General features: G+C 38.8%; 1 protein-coding gene across 1 annotated transcript in view; it reads left to right on the top strand.

The window, feature by feature from the left end:
* Positions 1 to 25,614, top strand: part of arfgef3 (ARFGEF family member 3) — a 120,257-nt gene extending 94,643 nt beyond the window's left edge. The window contains exons 31-35 of the mRNA XM_056261900.1: positions 3,134 to 3,265; positions 5,581 to 5,711; positions 13,825 to 14,164; positions 19,083 to 19,979; positions 25,405 to 25,614. Of these exons, the coding sequence (XP_056117875.1) occupies positions 3,134 to 3,265; positions 5,581 to 5,711; positions 13,825 to 14,164; positions 19,083 to 19,979; positions 25,405 to 25,596 (1,692 nt within the window). The 3' untranslated portion in view covers positions 25,597 to 25,614. The remainder of the gene's footprint in view (positions 1 to 3,133; positions 3,266 to 5,580; positions 5,712 to 13,824; positions 14,165 to 19,082; positions 19,980 to 25,404) is intronic.

Here is a 25,614-nt window from a genome sequence, read left to right as displayed (position 1 = left end):
GGTGCTGCAGATGGAAGAAAAAATATTGACCTTTTAAGCCGTAAAAATGCTCATAGGCAGAGGGGATTGATTCATTTCCACGAATCAGTTCATTCAAACATTGGGAATCTACTCGGCTACAGTGGCTTTGTGTTTGAAATGATGGATAAATAAAATCGGCTTTTAAGCTACATCAAAACTAATACATTTACATTGAATATTATCAAAAGGCTGAACATTATTGGGTATTTATTTAAGCTATATCATCCAACCTGAGACTAGAGATGGCGAACACTAGTGAATCTGGTGTACAGAATCAAAGGTTTTCCTTGTATGATTTCACTAAGACACACACACACACACACACACACACAGAGAGAGAGATCCTGCTTACATGCTGATGCTCTTTTGCAGTTATAAAGCTGCTGTTATAAGACATGTTGATATAGGTCATGCACAGAGTACTGACAGATGCAAGAGCTTTCGAGCACTTAAAGAGCTTGTTCTCATTCTGTACAGCATTTCTAATGGAGAGAGGATTAATGTCATGTGCATATAAACCAGTGCAAGCTTTGATTTGCATTGCAAGTTTCATCCAAATGTTGAGGAAGAAAATAGAAGACATTTATTTAAAGGACAAGTTCGGTATTTTACACTTAAAGCCCTGTTTTAAGATCGTTTCTGATTAAATAAAACGGTACATTTTTTTAATCTTAACCGTTCTATTTCATCAGAAATGATCTTAAAACAGGGCTTTAAGTGTAAAATACCGAACTTGTCCTTTAAATCTATTTATTTTTTAATATAAAATACACCGTAGTGGCCAAAAGTGATGTCTGGAGGAGATATTTGTTTTTAATGACCCTACAAGTTCGATTAAACCATCAAAATATGAGGAAAATATGTTATATTTGTTTTAATATCTTCAGTATGAGGGAAGACCAAACCCCAAGCTTGGTTTAAGGTATTTATCTGACAAAATGCTTTGGCAAAAAAGCCAAACAACAGCTACAGATTTTATTTTACTATGCAAAAACAAATCCATAGAAAAACTAAAAGCTCAAAGAAAAAACAATACATTAACTAGCCTAGTCATACACAATCAGTTATTAATATTTTTGTTGGTTTTCTCTTGTTTTTGCATGTGTTCTTAATTTCTTTGTATGACAGCCTGGCCAAAAATCATTTCTGCACAATTTGCTTTATCACAAATAAAACAATCGACTTCAAGCACAACTACTTTTACAATATGCTTACAAAATCTTTAACCAGTATTTATTCATATTTGAATTAAGCGTGATGTCAATTTTTCCTAGGCTGGACATCATACATTGATTGTATGTATGTATGTATGTATATATATATATATATTCACACTCAATTGGGTAGATGGATGGATGGATAGATATACAGTGTGTGTGTGTGTGTGTGTGTGTGTGTATATATATATATATATATATATATATATATATATATATATATATATTATTGCTGTCAGTTAAAGGAGCCGTATGTAAGATTGTGGCCAAAACTGGTACTGCAATCACTTTCAAATTACTGTAGAGCGGTGTATCCCCTCCCCCTCCCCCCTGACTTGAGGTTGCCAGATAGGCTGCAGGATCCAACATTTTTTTATCCGACACGTTTGTAGCTGCAGCTGTGGTGACTAGAGCAGAGCTGGCAACCCGGATGCTGCAACACTACTGACTTCGTGATTGGTAGATCGGTGGAGAGCGGAGCATCAGACCAAAACACAACATGACAACATCAACATCAGTTGAGGGCTGCAACTTCACTTTTTAAATGACAATATCATGGCTGGACTACTGTTGTCAGTGATACAAGTATTTGAAATTACCATGATTTATTAATGTCTAGTGACATATCAGGGCCATTTTATGATTATTTGAAATACATTTCTTACATACAGCTCCTTTAAACAAGTTGTTAACGGCGTTAACGCAAAACCCATTTTAACCGGTTAATTTTTTTTAGCGCGAGATTAACGGTCTTTTTGGCCTTGCAAACTTTGTAGTTTTTTCACATGCTTTTGCAACAGGACGCTGCGCTGCGCCATTCATTTCAATGGCTTGCGCCACGCGAGGACGTTTTGTTGCTTCGTCGACCAAAGCGCAAGAGCAGCGGCGCGCACACCGCGGTCAAAGTTCAAAATAGTTCAACTTTTGCCGCTGTGATGATTACCAGCGCGGCCAATAGAAACGTTTTGGCATCCAAAAAGTTTTGAAAACTGGCAAAGCGCCGCGCATTCCGCGTCCTGTCTGAAAGCATCGAATCTAGCTAGACCGGAAACACACTTGTTGCGTGCCGGCCAAATAGACGCCGAAATGGACACCAATAAGATTCTGAATGGAAAGTTTACTTTAAAAAAGTTGCCAAATGGTTCCATTGATAAGACCAAAGTGATCTGTGTGTTTTGTCGTTGTGAACTGAGCTATCATCATCGCAGCACGTCCAGTCTGAAACACCACTTGATGGCCAAGCACACACACACACACACACACACACACACACACAGCTGATGCGCATTCTCCGCCCCCTCGTCAATATCAGGACCTCGTCAGTATTTCTTTCACCCTTTTATTGATGGACAGTGTTACATTGTGTGAGAGATTATTTGCTCCAAGTGAGAATGTTAGTGTGAAATTGAACACCGTATATGCCAATGTTGTTTTCAATAAAAAACATTTGCACAAAGCAAGCCGATCCACTTTTCCATGTTGATAAGAGCATTAAAATTAGAAAAAATGATGGGACAAAAAGAAATCAAGAGACATTTAGAATAGATAAAAATGTGCGATTAATTGCGATTAATCGCGAGTTAACTATGACATTAATGCGATTAATCGCGATTAAATATTTTAATCGTTTGACAGCACTAATATATATATATATATATATTCACACTCAATGCTCAATGTATGGATGGATATGGATAGATAGTTGTGTATATATAGATGGATGGATAGATAAATAAACTGTGTGTGTGTGTGTGTGTGTGTGTATAAATATTATAAAAATGTGTGTTTATTTGTATATGTACACACATTTCTTCTAAAAAAAATAGTGGAATAAATCATGAAGACACAAGCGTTTCCTTGTTCTTGTTTTCTGAATCCCTTCTCTTCTCTGGCAGAATCTGCTGGCTTGTTTCCGGAGCGGTTCGGACAGTTTCACTGGAGACGCGTGTGAGGTGAAAGTGGCGGCCCCGTCACACTCTCCTTCAGTAGAGGCCGAGTACATGCGGATCCGGGCCATGGCTCAACAGGTGCACCTGCACACCTCACTCACCTCATGTCATAACTAATAATTCCTGACTAAGGCATGCGCAGAGTAAAGGGGCGGGGCCTGGTTGATTTAGCTAGTAGTTTGTTGAAACTTACGGTTATGTTAAGGCGAGACACGGCAGACAAAAACATTGTTTTTTCACTGGTCGATTTTGAGATTTGGGGATATTTGTCTTCAATAACATGTCTTCTTTCAGACTTGTGGTGAAAAAAAAGTCCGAAATACACATTTAGGTCTTTATTTTACTACACTTTGTCTGTTTGCGTCTGTAGATTTCTCATAAATTCATCAAAAGTTGGCGTTGTAAATCATCACCGCTCCACGATCGCGATCTGCACCCTGTCATCACACACACCGCTCTCCTGTACAATGCTGTCGCATCCAAATATGGTCATTTCCTTTTTATCAGCAACCAATCATGAAAGTAAAAGGGGGGATTTAACTGTAAATGCACAATCTCATTGGCTGATGCTAAATCTTTAATGCCCGTTTTCTCAAAATGACTTTTTTTTTTAAACTCCACGTCCGAAATCTCCACTTCAGTAGCACCAATACACACCAAACCTTCCAGTCTTGTACCTAGTTATATTATGAAGACATTTACAGAGGGATTTGTAAATATGTTATTCCTAACCTGATTTATATAACATTTTATTCCAAAAAACATGGCGAAAATCCATGACAGTATATTCTGATTTACAGGATAACAAAAGTAGATATCCATAAATCCCTCTGTAATTTTTTGGCATCTTATATGTGAACACAATGAAAAAAATAATTTTGAACCTGGCTTTATCCAATACTCAGATTTAGTTTTGTAAAATATATGCAAATTAGCACATATTTAATTAGATAATGCCTAATTTGCATATTTAAACATTACCGTAAATTACAGAAAACTTGTAATAATTTTTTTTCTCATCTTAATGTAGGTAATCAACTGGGAAAGTTTCATGGTGATATCTGCTAGTTAAAAATGTTACCCTATTCACCTGTAGTGTCTCGCCTTAAGGGGCGGGACATTTCCCAAACACACTCAATCACAACACACTGATCCCGCTGACCAATCAGAGCACAGTGTGCTTTTCAGAAGGAGGGGCTTCATAGAGACAGGAACTAAACAGAGCGTTACTGACAGACTGGGAAGAGAGGAGCCGCAACAATGGAGAATATGAGGAAAATAATCAACATTCAAGCAGGAAACCCTGTTCTAGTAGAGCCCGAAAACAACCTTATAAAAGGGCATAATATGGGTCTTTAATAAACAGCTACTTGGCTCTTTTTATGTATAATTCATTGTTTATAATGGTTGGATTAAAGCTGCAGTAGGGAGTTTTGAGAAAACGTTGACTTAGCCTGAAAATTTGAACAAGCACAACTTACAGGTCCCACCCCCTTGCTCTCTGCTGCGCTACAGCCCTCCCTCCACAGCTCGTCCTCCACAGCGGAGCCTAGTAAACAGGGCCACCCATAACGGCGGATAAAAAGTTATATGGCACATTCACTAATAGGGACTAAACGTCAACAATATGCTTTACATTGACTATGGCCTGCCCATACTTTGACTACAAACTTGGTCCTCAAATCATTATGTATTTTGCAATAGCCTACATGTAACTTTATAACGTTGCACTCTTTCTATAAGTTATAAATAGCTAGTAAGATAACGTTAATATAACGGTAACTAACGTTACAGTATGTAAGTAATTATTCTAGCGATATATAATGCTAGATAAGGTGTGCTAGTACATTATTTCAGCAACATGACAAGCCAGTGAATTAGCAGGTTTCAATTGTTGCTTAGCAGAGTGCGTGACATTTTATCTACATGTTATGCGGCTATAGTTTTGACACTGAATCAATGGGCTCTGTGTAATTCTTTCTTTTTCGCTTGGTTATCGTCATCAGTCTTTTTCCTTTTACCTCTTTGTTTTATGAGCAGTTGTCACTCGAGAATTGGCAGTTTAGGTTGTTTCTCCGTCATAAGCACAGCTGCAGCTCGCCGGCAATCTTGAGTTTGAACGACGGCTCGCGCTGTGCAAGAGAGGGGTGTGATCAGCGCGTACACGAGCGTGATTGACAGTGCTAAGACACTCCTCCCGGCTCTGATTGGTTGTTTCTGACCGGGAGCGTGTATTTCTTGCAAATGGCAATAGGACCACTGGGAGGAGCCAGAGGAGCTTGATTTTTACACAGATTATCTGTCTCATATTCTACTGTCAGGACATAATGACAGTTTTAGCAAATACATTTTTTCAAAAGTTACCTACAGCAGCTTTAATTTTCTTCTTCCAGGTGTTCATGCTAGATACGCAGTGCTCACCTAAAACTCCCAGCAACAAGGAAGGGTTTGAGCACGCTCAGTCCTGTGTGCTGATTATTGAGCTTCCAGCGGATCCGCAGTCCAACGGGCAAGCGCAGAAGAGGTGAGAGGATGGACATTTAAACTCACACTGCAGATATTTATTATTTTAATAACACTGTGTAGATCATGACGTGATACAGGACTGCAAGAAAGCGAGGGGACGCATCGCTCCCAATATTCAGTTTAGTGGTTGATCAATATTGGTTTCAGTGACTGATACGTACATTTATCCATAGACCTGATATTAAAGAACCACTTTTTATAACTTACAATCCAAAATGTTAAGTAAAATAAAATATAGTCAAGTTACAGATTAAAACTGAAATGTTGTTTTAATCATACAGTAACCTGTGTGTTTTCTTCTTTCACATGCTGTGCTTGACAGAAAAATTGGGTAAGGCAAACAAACCCTGCATGCCTTACTGTTCTTCCATACTTTTTAAAGTCCCACTGTAGTCAATCATTTTATCCCTTAAAAAACTCATTTTTTGTCATGCCTTAAAATATCTTGAATGTAACTCGACACCCTTGCCTCATTTAGTATACGCGGTTCTATGAATATGCAAATGAGCCCCGCCTCCACTCACTCACTCAGCTCAGAGATCCACTGGTTGACGATCACACGTTGATCTGATTGGTTACAAGGTCGTTTGTGACGTCAGAAACACCAGCGATTTCAAAGCGTGTTTTTGAGACTGTCTTTGGTTCACTGCAGTTTTAACCCTCTGGGGTCTGAGGTGTTTTCGGGGTCCTTGAGAGGTTTTGGCATGCTCTGACATTTGTGCTTTTTTCAGTTGCTTATAAACATATTAATGGCACAGGTGAAATTACACTCTATATAGCACACACAGGGCTACCATAATATGTGAGCAACATGTATGAACATGTTTGTATTTTTGAGAGAATATTGTTTATGCGTGGTTATTGAAAAAACTAAAAAATAAAGTTTATAATATAAGGCCACAAATAACATACTAAATATTTGTCCACAAGACTTTTGACTAGTGGATGTTATCGCCTAGAGTTTTTGCTTCAAATTGATCTGAAAATCATTCTGCCTTATCATTCACATAAAACAATAGATTGTTTTAAATTGTGAAAAACATTTTTTTGTTTGCAAAGGCAATATGCGGATGGGCGGAACGGCCCAACCCCCTCATGAATAATTAGGCAGTTCTCACCTGAGCAGTCTGCATACTAATGAGCCTTTCATTCAGGGGTGTCACACAAGAAAGAATGCAAGGACAATATATATACACTACCGTTCAAAAGTTTGGGGTCAGTGAGAATTTTATTTTTATTTTTTGGAGGAAAGAAAACAATACTTTTATTTATCAAGGAATAATTAATTTGATCGAAAGTGACAGTAAAGACATTTATAATGTTACAAAAGTCTTTTGAACTTCCTATTCATCAAAGAATCCTAAAACAAACAAAAAAGCTGTACAACTGACAGACCAACAACTGTTTCAACATTGATAATAATAATAAACGTTTCTTGAGCATCAAATCCTCATATTATACTGATTTGTGAAGGATCATTTGACACTGAATACCCTGACACTGGTGATGCTGAAAATTCAGCTTTGATCACAGGAATAAATTACACTTTACTATATATTCACACAGAAAACAGCTGATTTACACTGGAGATAATATTTAATACTATAACTGATTTTTGTTGTATTTTTAATCAAATAAGCGCAGCCATGGTTAGCAGAAGAGAATTCTTTTAAAAGTATTTAAAATCGTACCGACCCCAAACTTTTGAACGGTAGTGTATATAAATAAATAAATGTTTATACACACACACACACACACACACACACACATATATATATATATATATATATATATATACAAACAATCAAAATTTAAATGAAAGCCAAAAGCACATTTATAGTCACACCTTTTAGCCATCCACATACCATTTTTAGCCATCCACCGCGGTAAAAATAAACCAGTCGCATTGCAAAGTCGTTCGCGAAATGACCGCCAGGTGGCGCAAAGGGACATTTAGCAAAACGTAAGTGGGGCTAATGTCTATTAACAGTAGCCTAAGGATGAAATACTACAAGTTATGGTAATTTCCAAATAAGCCTACAACAAATTGTTGGTCATACAGATAAGATATAATCTTTTAAAACTTTAAAAGGCTAAAGTAGGCCTACACTCTCACAGGCTAAAGACAAAACGTTTTCTCGCTCATGTCAGAAACAGACGTTTGGGTATTTCTCAGTGAGAAAATTCATAGCCGAGCGGTAGAACTTACGGTTCATCATCAAGATGACACGGGCTCAAATCCCGCACAAACATGGTCTGCTGTAAATTTTATATTTATTATTGCAAAGAGATTTGTCTAGCTCTAAAACTCTGTTACACCATACAGTTTTTTTTTTTGCTTATATTTATAAAATACAATTATCATGCATTTCCATTTTACACTAAGTAAAAATACAAAAAAACAAAATAGTATCCAACAGAACGACTTTGCATCTGTATAATAATAGGCTACCAATCGTAATTTCAAAAGCAGTTCTGTAAAAAAATAAATTATATATAGCCTATATATATAGGCTATATATATATTATTTTTTTTATTCCAGGCTCTCATGCCACACCCCCGATTTCTCACGCTGAAGTGTCAACCCGGTCGGTCAAATTCCTGAAGGATATAGTTTATCTATAGATACCTGTTGAGCCACTCGTGATCGACTAGTTATTATACCGCAAATTAGTTAAAATATCCCGTAATCTATCTAGAGCGAGCGTGCATGCGAGACAGATATTGTGCTCCAAACCGTGCGCGCGCATGGCAGAGAGGTCTGTTCCCTACAACCTAGAGTTTTTAAAAACATGGTTTTAAGTAAAGTGTGATTTGCCAGGGGGATTGTGATTTCCTTCTGGTCTAAACATCCCTGCTTCTGCTGAATTATTTTAATCCCCACACCCCTCCCTCCACAGCTAATCAATGCTATAGGCTACTTCACCAATATCAAATATATAAAATAGAGATATGCAACAGGCACGTTTAAACGACAAACAATAAAATCAAAACCAGCGTTTCAGTTGTTCATTAGTTCCAGTGGCCTTAATGCATGCACGGCTTTTCAAATTTCACAAAGCGTGTTGAGATTATTTTGAATGAAATATTGAAGTTTATAATTAAGTGTTTTGGCACACCACGCCGAGTGGCCCTATGCATTTTTCTAAAGTCGGGTTTTATTCTGGCATGGTGAGTTAGTGTTCGACAAACACGGCGGCGCGTTCATTTAGATTAATTTATTTTTCTCATTATTACAGCTAAAATAACTTAGTAGGCGACTCCGTAATTTTTTGGTCATACAGATAAGAGTAGAGTAGCTTACATCGTTCAAAACTGTAAACTTGTATTCATATTAGGCTAACGACAAAAACAGTATAGGCTATCTGTCGTCTCTGTCTTCGGGAACTGCGCGTCACAAAAATGAACCGAAAGCCACTTCAGCTCAGTCACGATAAGAAATCGGCTATGTCTAAAGCCTTTAAATGTCTAAATATTTAGGCTAATAAATGTTATCTGATTATAGGCTAATCCATATGAAAACTAGAGGAACAGAGGATCTACTCAAACATGCAATGTAAGCGCTTCCCAATGAGAAAATGACAAGACAAGGGTGAAAATCTCGCTCTAATTAAATGTAGGCTAAATCGCCCTGAATTAAAATGTAAAAACAGATCAAATAATGTATTTGTCGAAATGTTGCGATATTGTTTCATTTAAGTTCATAATTGTTCTATAAATGTTATTTAATTTAGCAGCATTACCACGAAGCACCGTGTTTCGCTATTTATTTGAATAATACAAAATCAAATAAAAACTTAATTCACAAATTGCATGCCTGGTTGTAAGGATCCAAAGATCCCTGTAGACTTTAATATTGAGTTGAACATTTTGTTCATGACAACAAATTAACAAGCGTTTTTTCAGATTATATTTAGTTTTGCTTGGAAAAAGCTGCCCCAAACCAGTTTTATTTCATCAATTATTGAAATAATGAAATATTTAGTAATAAACTTTTATGACAGAAATATCACTAGGCTACATGTAATTCCATTTAATTCCTTCATTATCAACACTGTCTAGAATAGCGATTTAAGTGTGAATTGCGACTTCTCTTTGTGTTAAGTCAGCCTCAGACTCCGATAGCCCGTGGGGGGGTTGGAGGGACAGTTGCTGGACAAAGGTGTTAATGTTCCTCTTTCATATGGAGAGTGTCGGATAGCCAGCCTGATGAGCAGGCAAAATTATTGTAAGGATAAATCTGTGTCCAAATGTAGGCCCCATATTTTATTAAATTATAAATATTGTAGTTTATTTATTGTAGCCTATTTAAAGTTTTTTTTTTCACACAAAATTTCAATTGAAGTTATTGTACGGTGAATTCAACAAGGCATGCTGTGTCTTTGAAGCAACAATTAAAGGCTAAATAATTTTTTCGTGATTTGTATGGCTGACACGCAGCGACATATACAGTAGTATTATCAAAGCGAGGGAGACTAAATAAACTTGTTAAAAAGAGATCCAGCGCGAGAGAGGCAAAGAGAAACGCATGTTTTTAATTTAAATATGTTTCTTTGGACAATTTTCGTTTTGTACTGTTTTAATTGTTTAATTTAGCTGTAATTTCTTTGACAATAAGAAATTAAAATGTCGCAAGAATAAGATTAGCCTAGTGTTTCTTATTTTGCATCGCAAAAGAAATAAACTCTAAACCGATGCAACCCTGTTTTAAATTAAAAAAAAACAGTCCCGACACTTTATTTAAACCTTGAAATGTTCGAACTTGGTTTCAAACATAAGTAATTTTTGTGTTCTTTTACATTACACAATAATTTAGCAGACTAAAGACGAGCTTCTTCATTTTCATTTTCTGATGCAATCGGCTGACAATCTTCCTTCAGTTTTTGTCGTTTGTGCAGCGGCTGCGGTTCTACAGGAATGTAGCAAATTTATGTTGTAATGATAATTAAACAAAACTCTTGACTTTAAATAAGTAAACAGTTATAAACAGTTACCTATTTAAGCATCAAGGTGGTAAGATATAAACGCTGTAGGCCAAAATCGGTTAACAACATGTAGGCCTATGCTACATTGAGATTCGATCTCGGGTGGATTGAAGCTCCTCGAAGCTCGTGTTGTTGCATTGCTCACTGAGCTACCGTCTGTACGCTGATAAAGTTGTAAAGCCTCATTCATGTAGCCTAAATGTTTTTATTGCAATGTGTTATGTTGAAATGTTTTCATTATTTATTCAATTACATTTCAGTAGCCTAATTTCAGTATTGTGATTATTAATTATTTTAACTACGTTTCACTTGTTGAATTCTTCTGCTACCAGCTTTCAATCGCTCTGAATCAGCGCGGTGCGGCAGCAGATTACACATTAGAGAGAATAAACCGGAATAAACGAACACTTTTCAGAGTCTATGATTGTAGCGCCTCTTAGCGGTAAAAGGCAGCAAATACACCACACATTTTACCGCCGCGGTGGAACGGCTGATGTGGGCATTGTCATGGCTTGCCTCGACATTTGCGTTTGAATAGCGCGCGTCCTCCGTGGGCGTGTCAGATTAACGCGTAATGAAGTGTAATGAGCTGGGGAAAAAAATACTGACAGCACTCTCTTTTCATACAGATTGCATAAACTGAGAATATTTGTTTTTTATATAAATTACTTCATTTAAAAGAAGAGAATTTAAGCTTCATAAAGAAAAACCTCTCGTGCCTGTGTGACAAGTAATCGCGGAGTTACAGTTAATCTTAGGACGCGTTTCAGAATGGACTTCACTGACAGAGAGAACGCAGAACTCGCATCATGTTTGTTTTTCTTTATTTGGTGAAAAGCACAACACTTTGTTTTTATTGTGAGTATCCACAAAAAAAATAGAAACTTAACAGGATCTAATGATGTACAACACTTATATGTAAGATCAAAATTAACCGAGTATTTTGAGTCTCTTTTACACTGATAAGAAAAAAAGCGAGACAATCGCGCCGGCGCGATAGCCGACCCCAGGGGGTTAAGCAGAAAATACTCAGCAATGCTGTCGACTTATGAACTTACACATGGTTTGTCTTAAAGCGTATTAAAAACATCACATAGACGCATAAACAACATTAAAAGCTGGATTTTCACCACAGGGGGACTTTAAAGTAATCTATTGATCACATACAGAACAGGGTTGTACACTGCATGGCACTGCTTTTGTTTAGATTTTTTGTATACCAATTAGGGATGCACCAATACGAAAATTTTGTCCGAAACCGATAATTCTTCATATTTTAAAGCCGATTACCGATATATTGGCCGATGAATCTAAATCCAAATTTTTATATCATTTTTGAGAGCCTGATTACAAAAGTCTCACTATTAAAAGGTGCTATATGCTACGTATTTTTTATGTAGCCCACAGTATATGACCTTAATTGTATTTTCCTTTTTTGAAGTGATTCCAATCATATTTCAAGCAATTAAAAAAAAAAAGTGCTTAAATATATCAGCCAAATTTTCTTATCGGGCCGATCACGACAACATCAAAAATGAACCTATATCGGCAGATACCGAGAGGGCATGGAATAGAAACAAAGAAAGTTAATTTTAGGACATAGGTCTCACACACGTACTACTTCTCGTGCTTGTAAATGAAATTCTAATCCTAAATTATCGGTTTAAAGTCCGAAATTCACGTCTGAAATTTTCGCACGTTAAAAAATAAATACGACCTCACGTTGTGTCAATCATGCGTGCACACTGCCTAAGAAACTTTCGTCCGTCATCAAAAAAAATTGGATCGGGTTCGATTTTCTGCGTTTTTCAAGCAGTTTGAATGGTGTTTTGACAATTCAGAGCCACCGAATCACGAATACGAATAAACGCATAAGAAAATGTCGGACTCAGTGTTCAAGGGCCTTAAAGGGATAGTTCACCCTAAAATGAAAACTCGTTAAAATAGTCCGAGTGACTACAGTGGCTCAACCTTAAGTTTATCAAGCGACGAGAATAATTTTTGTGCGCAAAAAAACAAACAAAAATAACGACTTTATTCAACTATTCATTTCCTTCTCTGTGGGCCTCGAGATTTCACTTAGTGAAACTACGCTAAGCTTCTAGGTTGTTCGTCACACACATCACACACACATGACCAGCGTCGGCCAATAGTGAGCCTACGTGTGACGTGCAACCCAGAAGCGCTGCGCTGTTACACTACGTGAAATCTCGAGGCCAACATAGAAGGAAATTAATAGTTGAATAAAGTCATTATTTTTGTTTGTTTTTTGCGCACAAAAAGTATTCTCGTCGCTTGATAATCTTAAGATTGAGCCACTGTAGTCACTCGGACTATTTTAACGATGTCTTTAAAGACCCACTCCGATGAAAATAATGTTTTTCTAGGTGTTAACATGTTCTTGTGGCATTTTTCTGATGTTAGAGGACATATCTTGAGAAAAATAAGCTCAAAGTTGTATTTCTGAGTATTTCTACATTCAAATGGCTGTGGATCAGTAGCAGACGCTAAAATGCCGGCTAAAATAGACTGGAGTTGTGACGTAGTAACTCCACTGGGCGTCTCCACACGCGACGTCTTGGAGTGAAATAATGATCGGTGATAACTTTGATTAACTTCGGATAATAATAATTAACGTGTATATAATACTGTTGCCCCACCGGTATTGGGGGTGTAAGCTAGCGGGAGAGACAGAGCTCTCAGCAACGGGCAGGGGGAGGGGCGTCTCCGTGCCAACGGCTCCGCCCACAACGCAGAGGCGAATTGCTAATGAGCTACTGCCGCTCTGCTGAAGCGAAGTCCCAGAAAACGGCACAGGTTTTGTGATTTTAGCTAAAAATGGCATAATCATAATTTAAAGACCACTGGGAATGTTTAAAAATAGCTCAAAATATGATCGGAGTGGGACTTTAATAACTTTTCTGGGCCGGCCAGTTTCAATCCCTTAAGAAGCCTATGGAGTGATCCAGCTCTCAGATTTAATCAGAAATATCTTAATTTGTGTCCCGAAGATGAACGAAAGTCTTACGGGGTTGAACAACATGAGGGAGAGTAATTACTGACAGAGTTTACATTTTGGGGTGAACTAACCCTTTAAAGCGAACCGAATGCATGTTTCTGTGCAGGATTCCCTTCAGGACTCTGGTGGTGAGTTTGCTGTCCCATCAGGTGCTCCTCCAGAACCTGTATGATATCCTCTTGGAAGAGTTTGTGAAGGGCTCTGGGATCCCTGAGGGCCAGGCCAGGGTCCCGGTAGTGCCGGAGCCCCGAGGCGCAGGCTTTCTCCGCTACATCTCCATGCAGAACCTGGCCATCATCTTTGACCTGCTGCTGGACTCGTACCGCACAGCGCGGGAGTTCGACACGCGTCCCGGCCTCAAGTATCTGCTCATGAAAGTGTCAGGCGTGTGTGGAGCTGCCAACTTATACCGCCAATCTGCCATGAGCTTCAATATCTACTTTCAGGTGCATTTACATTCTTACCTCAGTATATACAGGGACAAAACAATGTGAGCAGCATGGAAATAGGCAATATTTTAATATTGACAAATATGTTTTACAAAAATAGGCCTTTAGTAGGGGGCGCTATTACGCATCTTCTGAAAGAGTGCAGAATCTCTGGATCAAAACACAGGCGAAGAGGAAGCAGAAACAAGGGTTTTTTTTATTTATTTTTTTATTGAACAATTATTCATGTACAAACAATATGGCAATATTATTAAATCTTAACATTTGAACATACAGAGCAGGTGCATGAAAGAACAAATACTAAAAAAACAAAACACACACAAAATATATATATATAATAAATAATAAAATAAATTAAATTAAGGGGCTAAGGTTTTTCTTTTAAATCATATTCTTCTATGATGGAAAAAAGACCAATTGCGTATTTCTTTTTTATCACTTTGAGGGCTTTTTTATAAGAAACAAATTCACCATGAAATGCACAGAACATTGGTTTCACTTTTAGGTATTTTGATTTGTGTACATAACATTTACCAAGCATGAGGATATTGTTAACCAGGAAGTTATCTTTGTTATTGTTCATTATAAGTCCATAGATAATGTCCTTTGTAGTGTAGTCTTCGAGGTGAGGTATCTTTGGGTAAAGCCAGTCATAAATATCAGACCATAAGGCCTCCACATACATACAATGAAAAAACAGTTATAGCATATGTAAGCAGATCCATATGTGAAATAACGCAATCATTTAACAGCATATAAATTAAAACTGTCTAATGTTACTGAATGTAATGTCGATCCAGGACGAGCTTTGAGGGTGTTGATGTACTCGATCTACTCCTTCTGTGTCTTGATCATCGTCCTGAATCTGATTCAGATGTAGTCTTTGACAAAAACATGATTTTATCAGCTTTTTCCTTAAAATTTTTGCTTTTTTTATAGTGTTGATAAAAAAAAGAAATGTATTAAGCTAGAATAAGACTGTTTTTTGTTGTGTCTGTTCTTTCTTTTGATATATTGCGTGTTCAGATATTCATGCAACAAAATATTCTGTGGCCCATAAAACTTTTGTGAAAATAATCCAAAATCCTGGCGCTTGCTGGCAATTTTTTTCAAAAATGCTGAGTTAATACATCTTTTGAATGTGGTCTATCAGAACATGTTGAAGGAGGGAATCTGCTTCTCACTCAATAATATTCACGTCAGGTGATTAAACTGACCAGAGATGATGATGAAGTTCATCTTCAGGCTCTAACGGTCCATGTTTTATGATCATAACACCATCTTTTTCACATTTTAGCAGTGGTGTCTGAGGCAAAATCGGTAACACTTTACTTGAAGGGGTGTGCATAAGACTGACATGACACCTTCATAATCATGACACGACACATGTTATGAATATGAAGGAAGTTTTATGCATGTTTGTGACAACTGTCATTAAGTGTCATTCGCTCAGTTATGACATTTTTAATGCAAATATGACATTGTTTAAGATGTCTTTGTTATGACACCTTGATATAAACCAATACATCATAACCTGTCAGTGTCTTTGTCATGACAACTTGACATTACTAAGACAACACAACCTGTCATAAACATGACATAGCAGATTAACTATCAAACTTAAGAAACCACTTAGCTTTATGGGTTAACATTACATTAAACTGTCAGGTGGTTGGTTTTGACATTGGCTGTCATAAGGCCATTATAACTGTTTAATGACAAATTCAATGTGTACCACTGTAGTTGAGGTCAAGAAAAATATTCATGACACAGTTATAATGGCCTTATGACAGCCAATGTCAAAACCAACCACTGACAGTTTAACTTAATTTAATGTCAAGTTGTCATGACAAAGACACTGACAGGTTATGATGTTATGGTTTATGTCAAGGTGTCATAACAAAGACATCTTAAACAATGTCATATTTGCATTCAAAATGTCATTATTGAGCGAATGACATTTAATGACAGTTGTCATAAACATGCATAAACCCTACTTCATATTCATGACATATGTCATGTCATGGTTATGAAGGTGTCATGTCAGTCTTATGCACACCCCTTCAAGTAAAGTGTTACCGTAAAGGCTTTAATTGGTGTTGGTTTTGTGAAGTTTTCTGTGGTCAGGTTTTGTGGAAACGGTTTTCAGGGTGAATATTGAGGTTTGCTGTCAGTTTGCTGCAGTGGTTCTGTGTTGTTTGGACACAATCCTTCTTAGTGTTCGACGTCCCTGTCATTCACTTTCAGTTTTTGCCCTCTATTCTTCTTCGCTGATAAAGTCTTGCCATGCTTTGTGTTCACGATCATAATCATAAAGACTGTTGTTCTTAAAACACACAACAATTGGGCGGTTACAGATCCTCTTGATGATTTGCCCTTTTTAAATGTCTGACAAGTTGTCCATTAAACTCACATCTTGTACTAAACACGGCTGAAAACCACTTATACTGATATACAAACTAGTGAATATAAATAACAAAAAGATGAAAGATAAGATTTGTTTTTTCACTGTAGCCTACAACAAATAATAATAATCCTATAATAATGGATGTTCACATTATTTTGTCCAACCCCTGTATATTTGTATGTGTGTGTTTGTGTATTGATGATCAATAATTAATAGTTTCTTAAAAATACATTAACCAATGTTAAAAGCAGTTCTTTTGAACTTTTTATATATTATAAATATATCATGGTTTCCACAAAGCAGCAAAAACTGTTTTCAACCTAGTAGATGTATTTTAAAAAGGTAATAATCAGAAATGTTTGAGCAGCAAATCAGCATATTGTAATGATTTACTGAAGGATCATGTGACACTGAAGACTGGAGTAATGATGCTGAAAATTCAGCTTTGATCACAGGAATAAATTACAGTTTAAAATATATTCACATAGAAAACACTTATAAATATAATAATATTTCACAATATCACTGTTTTACTGTATTTTTTTACTCCGAGCAGGAGACTTCTTTCGAAAACATAAAAAATCCATACCAAACTTGACCAGTAGTAGTGTATATATATATATATATATATATATATATATATATATATATATATATATATATATATATATATATATATATATATTTATATACATACATACAGTTGTGGTCAGAATTAATGGCACCCCTGGTAAATATGATCAAAAATGGCTGTAAAAAATAAAACTGCATTGTTTATCCTTTTGATCTTTCTTTCAAAAAATTTGCAAAAAAATCTAACCTTTCATTGAAGTAAAATAATTAAAAGTGGGGGGAAATCACATTATGAAATGAATGCTTTTCTCCAAAACACGCTGGCCATAATTATTGGCTCCCTGTTATTGAATACTTTTTGCAACCTCCTTTTGCCAAGATAACAGCTGTGAGTTTTCTTCTATAATGCCTGATGAGTTTGGAGAACACCTGACCTGAGATCAGAGTCCAGTCCTCCATACAGACTCTCTCCAGATCCTGCAGATTCACAAGTTCATGTTGCACTTCTTCTCTTCAGTTCAGCCACTCATCTTCTATGGGGTTCAGGTCAGGGACTGGGACGGTCATGGCAGAAGCTTCATTTTGTGCTCAGTTACACATTTTTGTGATGATTTTGAGTTTGTTTTGGACCGTTGTCCTGATGGAAGATCCAACCACGGCTTATTATAAGATTTCTAGCAGAGGCCGTCAGGTTTTGATTTTTTATCTGTTGGCATTTGCTAGAATCCATAATACCATGTATCTGAAAAAGATGTCCAGGACCTCCAGCAAAAAAATAGGCCCACAACATATAAGATCCACCAGTATTTAACCCTGGGCATGGGGTACTTTTATCCCTGTGTGTACCAAACACATCTGGTGGGTTTGCTGCCAAAAAGCCCTTTTTTTGTTTCATCTGAGCACAGGATCCGGTCCCGTTTAAAGATCAGTCGTGTCTGACAACTGAATATCCTGGGGTTTATTTTTGGAGGAGCGAGGAGGATTTTTCTTGAAACCCTCCCAAACAACATGTGGTGATGTAGGGGTTGTTTGATATATATTTTAGGGCTTTCTGACCCCAAGACTCAAGTAATCTCTGCAATGCTCCATCTGTGATCCTTGAAGAGTCTTTGGCCACTCAAACTTTCACCGTCTATTAAGGCAATACAGACACACGTCCTCTTCCTGGCAGATTCGTAACATCTTTAGTTGATTGGAACTTCTTAATTATTGCCCTGATGGTCAAAATGGGGATTTTCAATGTTTTAGCTATTTTTTTACATCCACTTTCTATTTTTGAAGCTCAACAATCTTTTGATGCACATCAGAACTATATTCTTTGGTTTTACTCATTGTGATGAATGATTAAGGGAATTTGGCCTTTGTGTTTCCTCATATTTAAACTCCTGTGAAACAAGAAGTCATGGCTGGACAATGTCATGTTCCTAGTCACCCTGGTGTGCTACATTTTTTTAAAAATATACTTCAGAGATATTTTACTCGTATAAAATTCTAGAGGTGCCAATAATTATGGCCAGCGTGTTTTGGAGAAAAGCATTTATTTCATAGTGTGATTCCCAACTTTCAATTCTTTTACTTCAATGAAAGATTAGATTTTTGCAATTCTTTTGAATGAAAGATCAAAAGGATGAACAATGCAGAGTTATTTTTTAAAGCCATTTTTGATCATATTTACCATTAATCTGACCACAACTGCATATTAAAAATAGTATGTGTATAAATGAGCAAAAGTTGTTAGTTTCTGATACCAATGACTTTCTGATATTTTGCATAGCAACAGTAATCACTTTGACAGCATAAGCGCTGTCAGTTTTGCTGCTGCTGTTCTGACACACTCGAGATGTGTGAAACCTTGCTGTGTTCATTTGTGTTTTTTAAGCGTAAGGATTCTAAATTTCAAGTGATTTAACTGGTGAATATCTTTGTGCACTTCAGGCTTTGCTGTGTGCAATGCTGACGAACCAGGAGAACATGACGGTGGAGCAGGTGAAGAAGATCCTGAGTGAGGAAGAGGAGGGCGGCTCAGACTCCTCCCAGCAGTGCTCCTCCGAGGATGAAGATATCTTCGAGGAGATGGCCCAGGTGAGTCCTCCTCGTGCGCGGGAGAAGCGTCAGTGGCACGCTCGTGTCCCGTCTCTGAGCACGCAGCCCTCCAGCGGCGCAGACTGGGCCTGGCTGGTCAAACGCCTGCACAAACTCTGCATGGACTCGTGCAACAACTACATCCAGATGCACCTGGACCTGGAGAGCAGTTTAGGAGAACAACCCACACACCGGGCCGACCCGCTCTTTTTCTTACCGCTTTTTAATTCGGAGACGTCCACGCCCTCGACCGGGGGCCCGTCGGGTCACGGGACGCCCTCAGAGGACAGTGTCCGCCTTCACCTTGACGAAACGCCCTCGGATGAGATCCACATCAGTCCCGGTGGGTCGAGTGCAAATGTCCCCCAGCTGAGAGGAGACCGGAGAGACGGGGCCCGTAAGAAGGAGTGGTGGGAGAGTGCGGGAAACAAGCTGTACACCATCGCCACCGACAAAACCATCAGCAAACTCATGATCGAGTACAAGAAACGCAAGCAGCAGCAGCAGCAGCACAATCACTCTGTGTTCCCCAAAGATGCCAAAGCCGGAGAGAAGAGGGGCGAGGCGGGGACCCTGCGCGGGCCGGACCCCCCGGGACCCCCGAGGCCTCAGCAACTGGTGGAGCAGGGGCCGATGCGACACTCCTTCAGCGCAGGGCCCGAGCTCCTGAGGCAAGAGAAGAGGACCCGATCGGGCTCCACCGCCAGCTCGCACAACATCTCCATCAGAGACTCTGAGGCACAGATACAGGTGAGACGGGACAGGAGACCCAGCACACTCAAAACTTCTAGGCAAGACAAGTAGTTTGTTTAGTTATGGTTTGTAGGGAATTACAAACCTACGCACATAACTATAGAATCAATTCTTAATGCGCATGTGAACGCCATCAGCGTTTATCACAGGTTCAGTTTAAAGTCTGTTTAGAGAGAACGGCGTCGTCTTAGCGGCCCCTAATTTAATAACAAATGATCATTTCCCCGGAAGTGAATCAATCAAAACAAACTTTAGCTGGAAAATAACATTATTCAAGAATCGCTATAAAACCAAACCAATCTCTGTTACCTTAAATTATATTAAGTTTATCTCTGTAAAGCTGCTTTGAAACAACCTACATTGTGTTGTGGCAAAAATTCATCTCAAACAAACATCACTGCGTAAGAGACACTCAGAGTCAAATTATATAAAATAGAAGTATTTATTCTTGCAAGAATAGGAGCAGTCTAATACACAGTTGTTACCCTGTGCAGAAGAGTGACACACCCCCAGACAGACTGAACTAGCTTTTATCTTAGTTTCAAGGCCTTCTTCCCCCCAGAGCCTTCCTCCCAGTAGTTTTCCATAGACGTCACTAGTTGGCCCACTAAGCTCCCCTGCACCAAATGGCCTTCTGACATCTAGGTCAGAGGTCCTTGTTCGTCTGTTCTCTGGAGTGTCTCCCTCTTCTGCCTCCCCAGGTACATAAACAGAATCTTCTCTCACTACAAGTGAGAGACACACATGTGACATTCTTTGAATCATCTATATTTAACTAAAGATCAATGAATATCATTAAAATTGCCACCACAATTGTTAAAAGCGCTATATAAATGAGGATGACTTGACTCACATCAGCAAGCATCACCGCAAATAAATCATTTTAAAATCATAAATATAATGCATTTACCAAAGTTGACATAGGTCTCGTTTACACTGTCAGTGAAATGTGTCCCAATTCTGATGTTTTGCTCATATGTGACACAGATCGGATGTGTTCTAGGACCGTGTAAACGGGAACAAAACGCATGCATTCGGATATTTCAGGCCTCATTCATATGTGGAAATAAATCAGATATACACTCACCTAAAGGATTATTAGGAACACCTGTTCAATTTCTCATTAATGCAATTATCTAATCAACCAATCACATGGCAGTTGCTTCAATGCATTTAGGGGTGTGGTCCTGGTCAAGACAATCTCCTGAACTCCAAACTGAATGTCAGAATGGGAAAGAGAGGTGATTTAAGCAATTTTGAGCGTGGCATGGTTGTTGGTGCCAGAGGGGCCGGTCTGAGTATTTCACAATCTGCTCAGTTACCGGGATTTTCACGCACAACCCTTTCTAGGGTTTACAAAGAATGGTGTGAAAAGGGAAAAACATCCAGTATGCGGCAGTCCTGTGGGCGAAAATGCCTTGTTGATGCTAGAGGTCAGAGGAGAATGGGCCGACTGATTCAAGCTGATAGAAGAGCAACTTTGACTGAAATAACCACTCGTTACAACCGAGGTATGCAGCAAAGCATTTGTGAAGCCACAACACGCACAACCTTGAGGCGGATGGGCTACAACAGCAGAAGACTCCACCGGGTACCACTCATCTCCACTACAAATAGGACAAAGAGGCTACAATTTGCAAGAGCTCACCAAAATTGGACAGTTGAAGACTGGAAAAATGTTGGCTGGTCTGATGAGTCTCGATTTCTGTTGAGACATTCAGATGGTAGAGTCAGAATTTGGCGTAAACAGAATGAGAACATGGATCCATCATGCCTTGTTACCACTGTGCAGGCTGGTGGTGGTGCTGTAATGGTGTGGGGGATGTTTTCTTGGCACACTTTTCTTGGCACACAATTGGGCATCGTTTAATAATAATAATAATTCATTACATTTATATATCTAGGTACTCAAAGCGCTTCACATAGAAGGGGGGAGTCTCCTCAACCACCACCAATGTGCAGCATCCACCTGGATGATGCGACGGCAGCCATATTGCGCCAGAACGCTCACCACACACCAGCTTACTGGTGGAGAGGAGACATTGATGAAGCCAATCAGTATATATGGGGATGATTAGGAGGCCATGATGGACAGGTGGCCACTGGGCGAATTTGGCCAGGATGCCGGGGTTACACCCCTACTCTTTCGAAAGACATCCTGGGATTTTTTGTGACCACATAGAGTCAGGACCTCGGTTTAACGTCTCATCCGAAGGACGGTGCTCTTTGACAGTATAGTGTCCCCGTCACTATACTGGGGCGTTAGGACTCACACAGACCACAGGGTGAGCGCCCCCTGCTGGCCTCACTAACACCTCTTCCAGCAGCAATCTGGTTTTCTCAGAAGGTCTCCCATCCAGGTACTAACCAGGCTCAGCCCTGCTTAGCTTCAGTGGGCAACCAGTCTTGGGCTACAGGGTGATATGGCTGCTGGTTTAAATGCCACGGCCTACCTGAGCATTGTTTCGGACCATGTCCATCCCTTTATGGCCACCATCCTCTGATGGCTACTTCCAGCAGGATAATGCACCATGTCACAAAGCTCGAATCATTTCAAATTGGTTTCTTGAACATGACAATGAGTTCACTGTACTAAAATGGCCTCCACAGTCACCAGATCTCAACCCAATAGAGCTTCTTTGGGATGTGGTGGAACGGGAGCTTCGTGCCCTGGATGTGCATCCCACAAATCTCCATCAACTGCAAGATGCTATCCTATCAATATGGGCCAACATTTCTAAAGAATGCTTTCAGCACCTTGTTGAATCAATGCCACGTAGAATTAAGGCAGTTCTGAAGGCGGAAGGGGGTCAAACACAGTATTAGTGTATGGTGTTCCTAATAATCCTTTAGGTGAGTGTAAATCAGATATGTGCCAATGCGACTCATGTAAACCGGCAGATCAGATTTTCTGAGGCATTAGGCGACGTCTCCGCGGTTTAATGACGAGAGCAACGAAACGTCGTGTCGTTGACCGAGAGGAATGTGGACACACGCTGACACAACATGTCTGAGGTCGTCTTGCTCATCCTAAAATTTCAGACCCACTGCTCCTCGTTAAAGCCCGCCACAATATGCTCCCGCCAGTCCTGAGGCCTCTCTCGCACTCAATAACTGCAATACTCCAACTCCAATAAAGTTACCATCAAGTGTAACCTAATTCTGTATTTTTAGCTAAGCAGAATCATGAATATTTCTATTCTGGCGTCACCATTGACCTGATCATTCCTGATATAACACCGATGTAGCATTTGAAGGAAAAGTACTTTTTATTACCTGTTTATCATGTGTCCTAGAAGTAATCATATTTTAAGCCAATATTTTGGCTTTATTTAAAGTATCGTGAGAGTATAATATCATATCGTGAGATAGTATCATGTATCGAACCGAATCGCATATTTACACATCTACTTTTTTTTTTTTCAACAATTTTGCTACGTATTTTGTTTTGTTTTATAGCCTTCGGAAGGAATTTAACCGATTTGTGACATTAAAGGAGTAGTTCACCTCAAAATGAAAATTTCCTGATAATTTACTCACCCCAATGCCATCCAAGATGCTCATGTCTTTCTTTCTTCAGTGGAAAAGAAATTAAGTTTTTTGAGGAAAACATTTCAGGATTTTTCTCCACACAATGGACTTCAAGCGCGACCAACATGTTGAAGTCCAAATCAATGCAGTTTCAAAGGCCTGTGAAGAGCTTCACACGGCTCTGCACGATCCCATCTGAGGAACAGGGTCTTATCTAGCCAAACCATCGGTCATTTTCTAAATGAAATAAACATTTACTAGGGATGCACGATGATATCGGGACAACATCGGTATCGGCCGATAAAAGCTTAAAATGACCATCATCGGCATATATGAATATGACTGCCGATGAGCCTTGCCGATAGTGGCGTGTTTCCTATGCGCACGTGACGACCGTGAACGAAGCATGAGCGCCAGCAACTTAAACTTCCAACTAGGGGTGTGCGTCTCACGCGGTTTTTGATCGTGTTCGATTAAAATGTCTCCACGATCTGTTTTTGAAGAAAAATCATAGTATCGTGCATTCTATCAGTTCAATTCTGGCGCCTTCATCTCAACATACTGTACAACGCGACGTACATTCACATCACATCACATGTAAACGCAGAGGTAGAGTTACACTCACGGGACACCGCAATTCACAAAAGTTCATTATTTGCATGTGCGTCAAAGTCTTGCTAGTTAAACAAGTCTTATTGCGCTAATACTGTCAAATACATACAAGGTTTACATAAACAAAGTTGGTTATGTCTAAAGTGAAAGCAAACAGAGAAAATCTGCTTGTCAAATGCATGTATATTAGACGCGTCGCGTGCAGTTCTTAAAGAGACAGTATAATATGCTCCCGCTTGTCCTTAAAGAGATACTGCACCCAGAAATAACAATGCTGTCATTATTTACTCACTCTAATGTTGTTCCAAACCTGTATTCATTTCTTTCTCATGCTTAAATATACAATGGAAGTCACTGGAGTACAGTAACTGTTTGGTTAGCCACATTCTTCCAAATAACTTTTATTTTCAACAGAAGAAAGAAATTTATTTGGGTTTAAAACAACTTGAGAGAGTAAATGATGACAATTAAAATGTTTGGGAGAACTATCCCTTTATTGTTAATAAAACAACAAAACACAAAGAGGAAACCACTCACTGCTCTTGACTGAGATCTTTAATAAGCTTTTTTTTGCACTTAAAAAAAACCCCAAATATATCAGGCATTACGTCATCATGTTGGAAACGTCACGCGTCACGTCATCTATCTGAGTTATTTGTCTGTGTAATCCGGTTAAAAAAGGAAGGAAAGGGTGAAAAATTTCATCCCATTTTCTCCTCCAACTTCAAAATCGTCTGACATCTTTGTTTTAATTTATTATTATTATTATTATTATTATAAAAAAAAAAAAAATTGTGACGTTTCCAACGTGATGACGTAATCCCTGGCGCGTCGCAGACCAGCACAAGACGAACAATTGTGATTAAAAAGTATATAAATGTTTATTTATTTTTTTAAATGACGGATGGTTTAGCTAGATAAGACCCTGTTCCTCAGCTGGGATCGAGCAGAGCCGTGTGAAGCTCTTCATAGCCCCTTTGAAACTGCATTGATTTGGACTTCAACATGTTGGTAGCGCTTAAATTCCATTGTGTGGAGAAAAATCCTGAAATGGTTCCTCAAAAAAATTTATTTTGAACATCTTGGATGGCATTGGGGTGAGTAAATTATCAGGAAATTTTTATTTTGAGGTGAACTAATCCTTTAATAGAAGAATATAGAGTCAAATTACAGAACTTCAGCTAAAGTAATTGCATTATTTTCTGGAATTGCAGACTTCTACTATGGGACTGATATTCTTTTATGCATATTTTATATGTTATGTCGATTTTCTTCCCAGGCCTGGACCAACATGGTCCTCACGATCCTGAACCAGATCCAGGTGTTGCCGGACCCCACGTTCATGGCCCTCCAGCCAGCCGTGTTCCCCTGCATCAGTCAGCTGACCTGTCATGTGACCGACCTCAGAGTGAGGCAGGCGGTGCGCGAGTGGCTCGGGCGAGTGGGGCGCGTGTATGACATCATCCTGTGATGACCCGGCTCGTGTGCT

Source organism: Rhinichthys klamathensis, unplaced genomic scaffold, assembly GCF_029890125.1.
Source record: "Rhinichthys klamathensis goyatoka isolate OS25496 unplaced genomic scaffold, OSU_Roscu_1.1 h1tg000188l_1, whole genome shotgun sequence".
Classification (NCBI taxonomy): Eukaryota; Metazoa; Chordata; class Actinopteri; order Cypriniformes; family Leuciscidae; genus Rhinichthys; species Rhinichthys klamathensis.
Note: the sequence above shows the minus strand (reverse complement) of the source record. Positions and strands in the feature narration are given on the sequence as shown.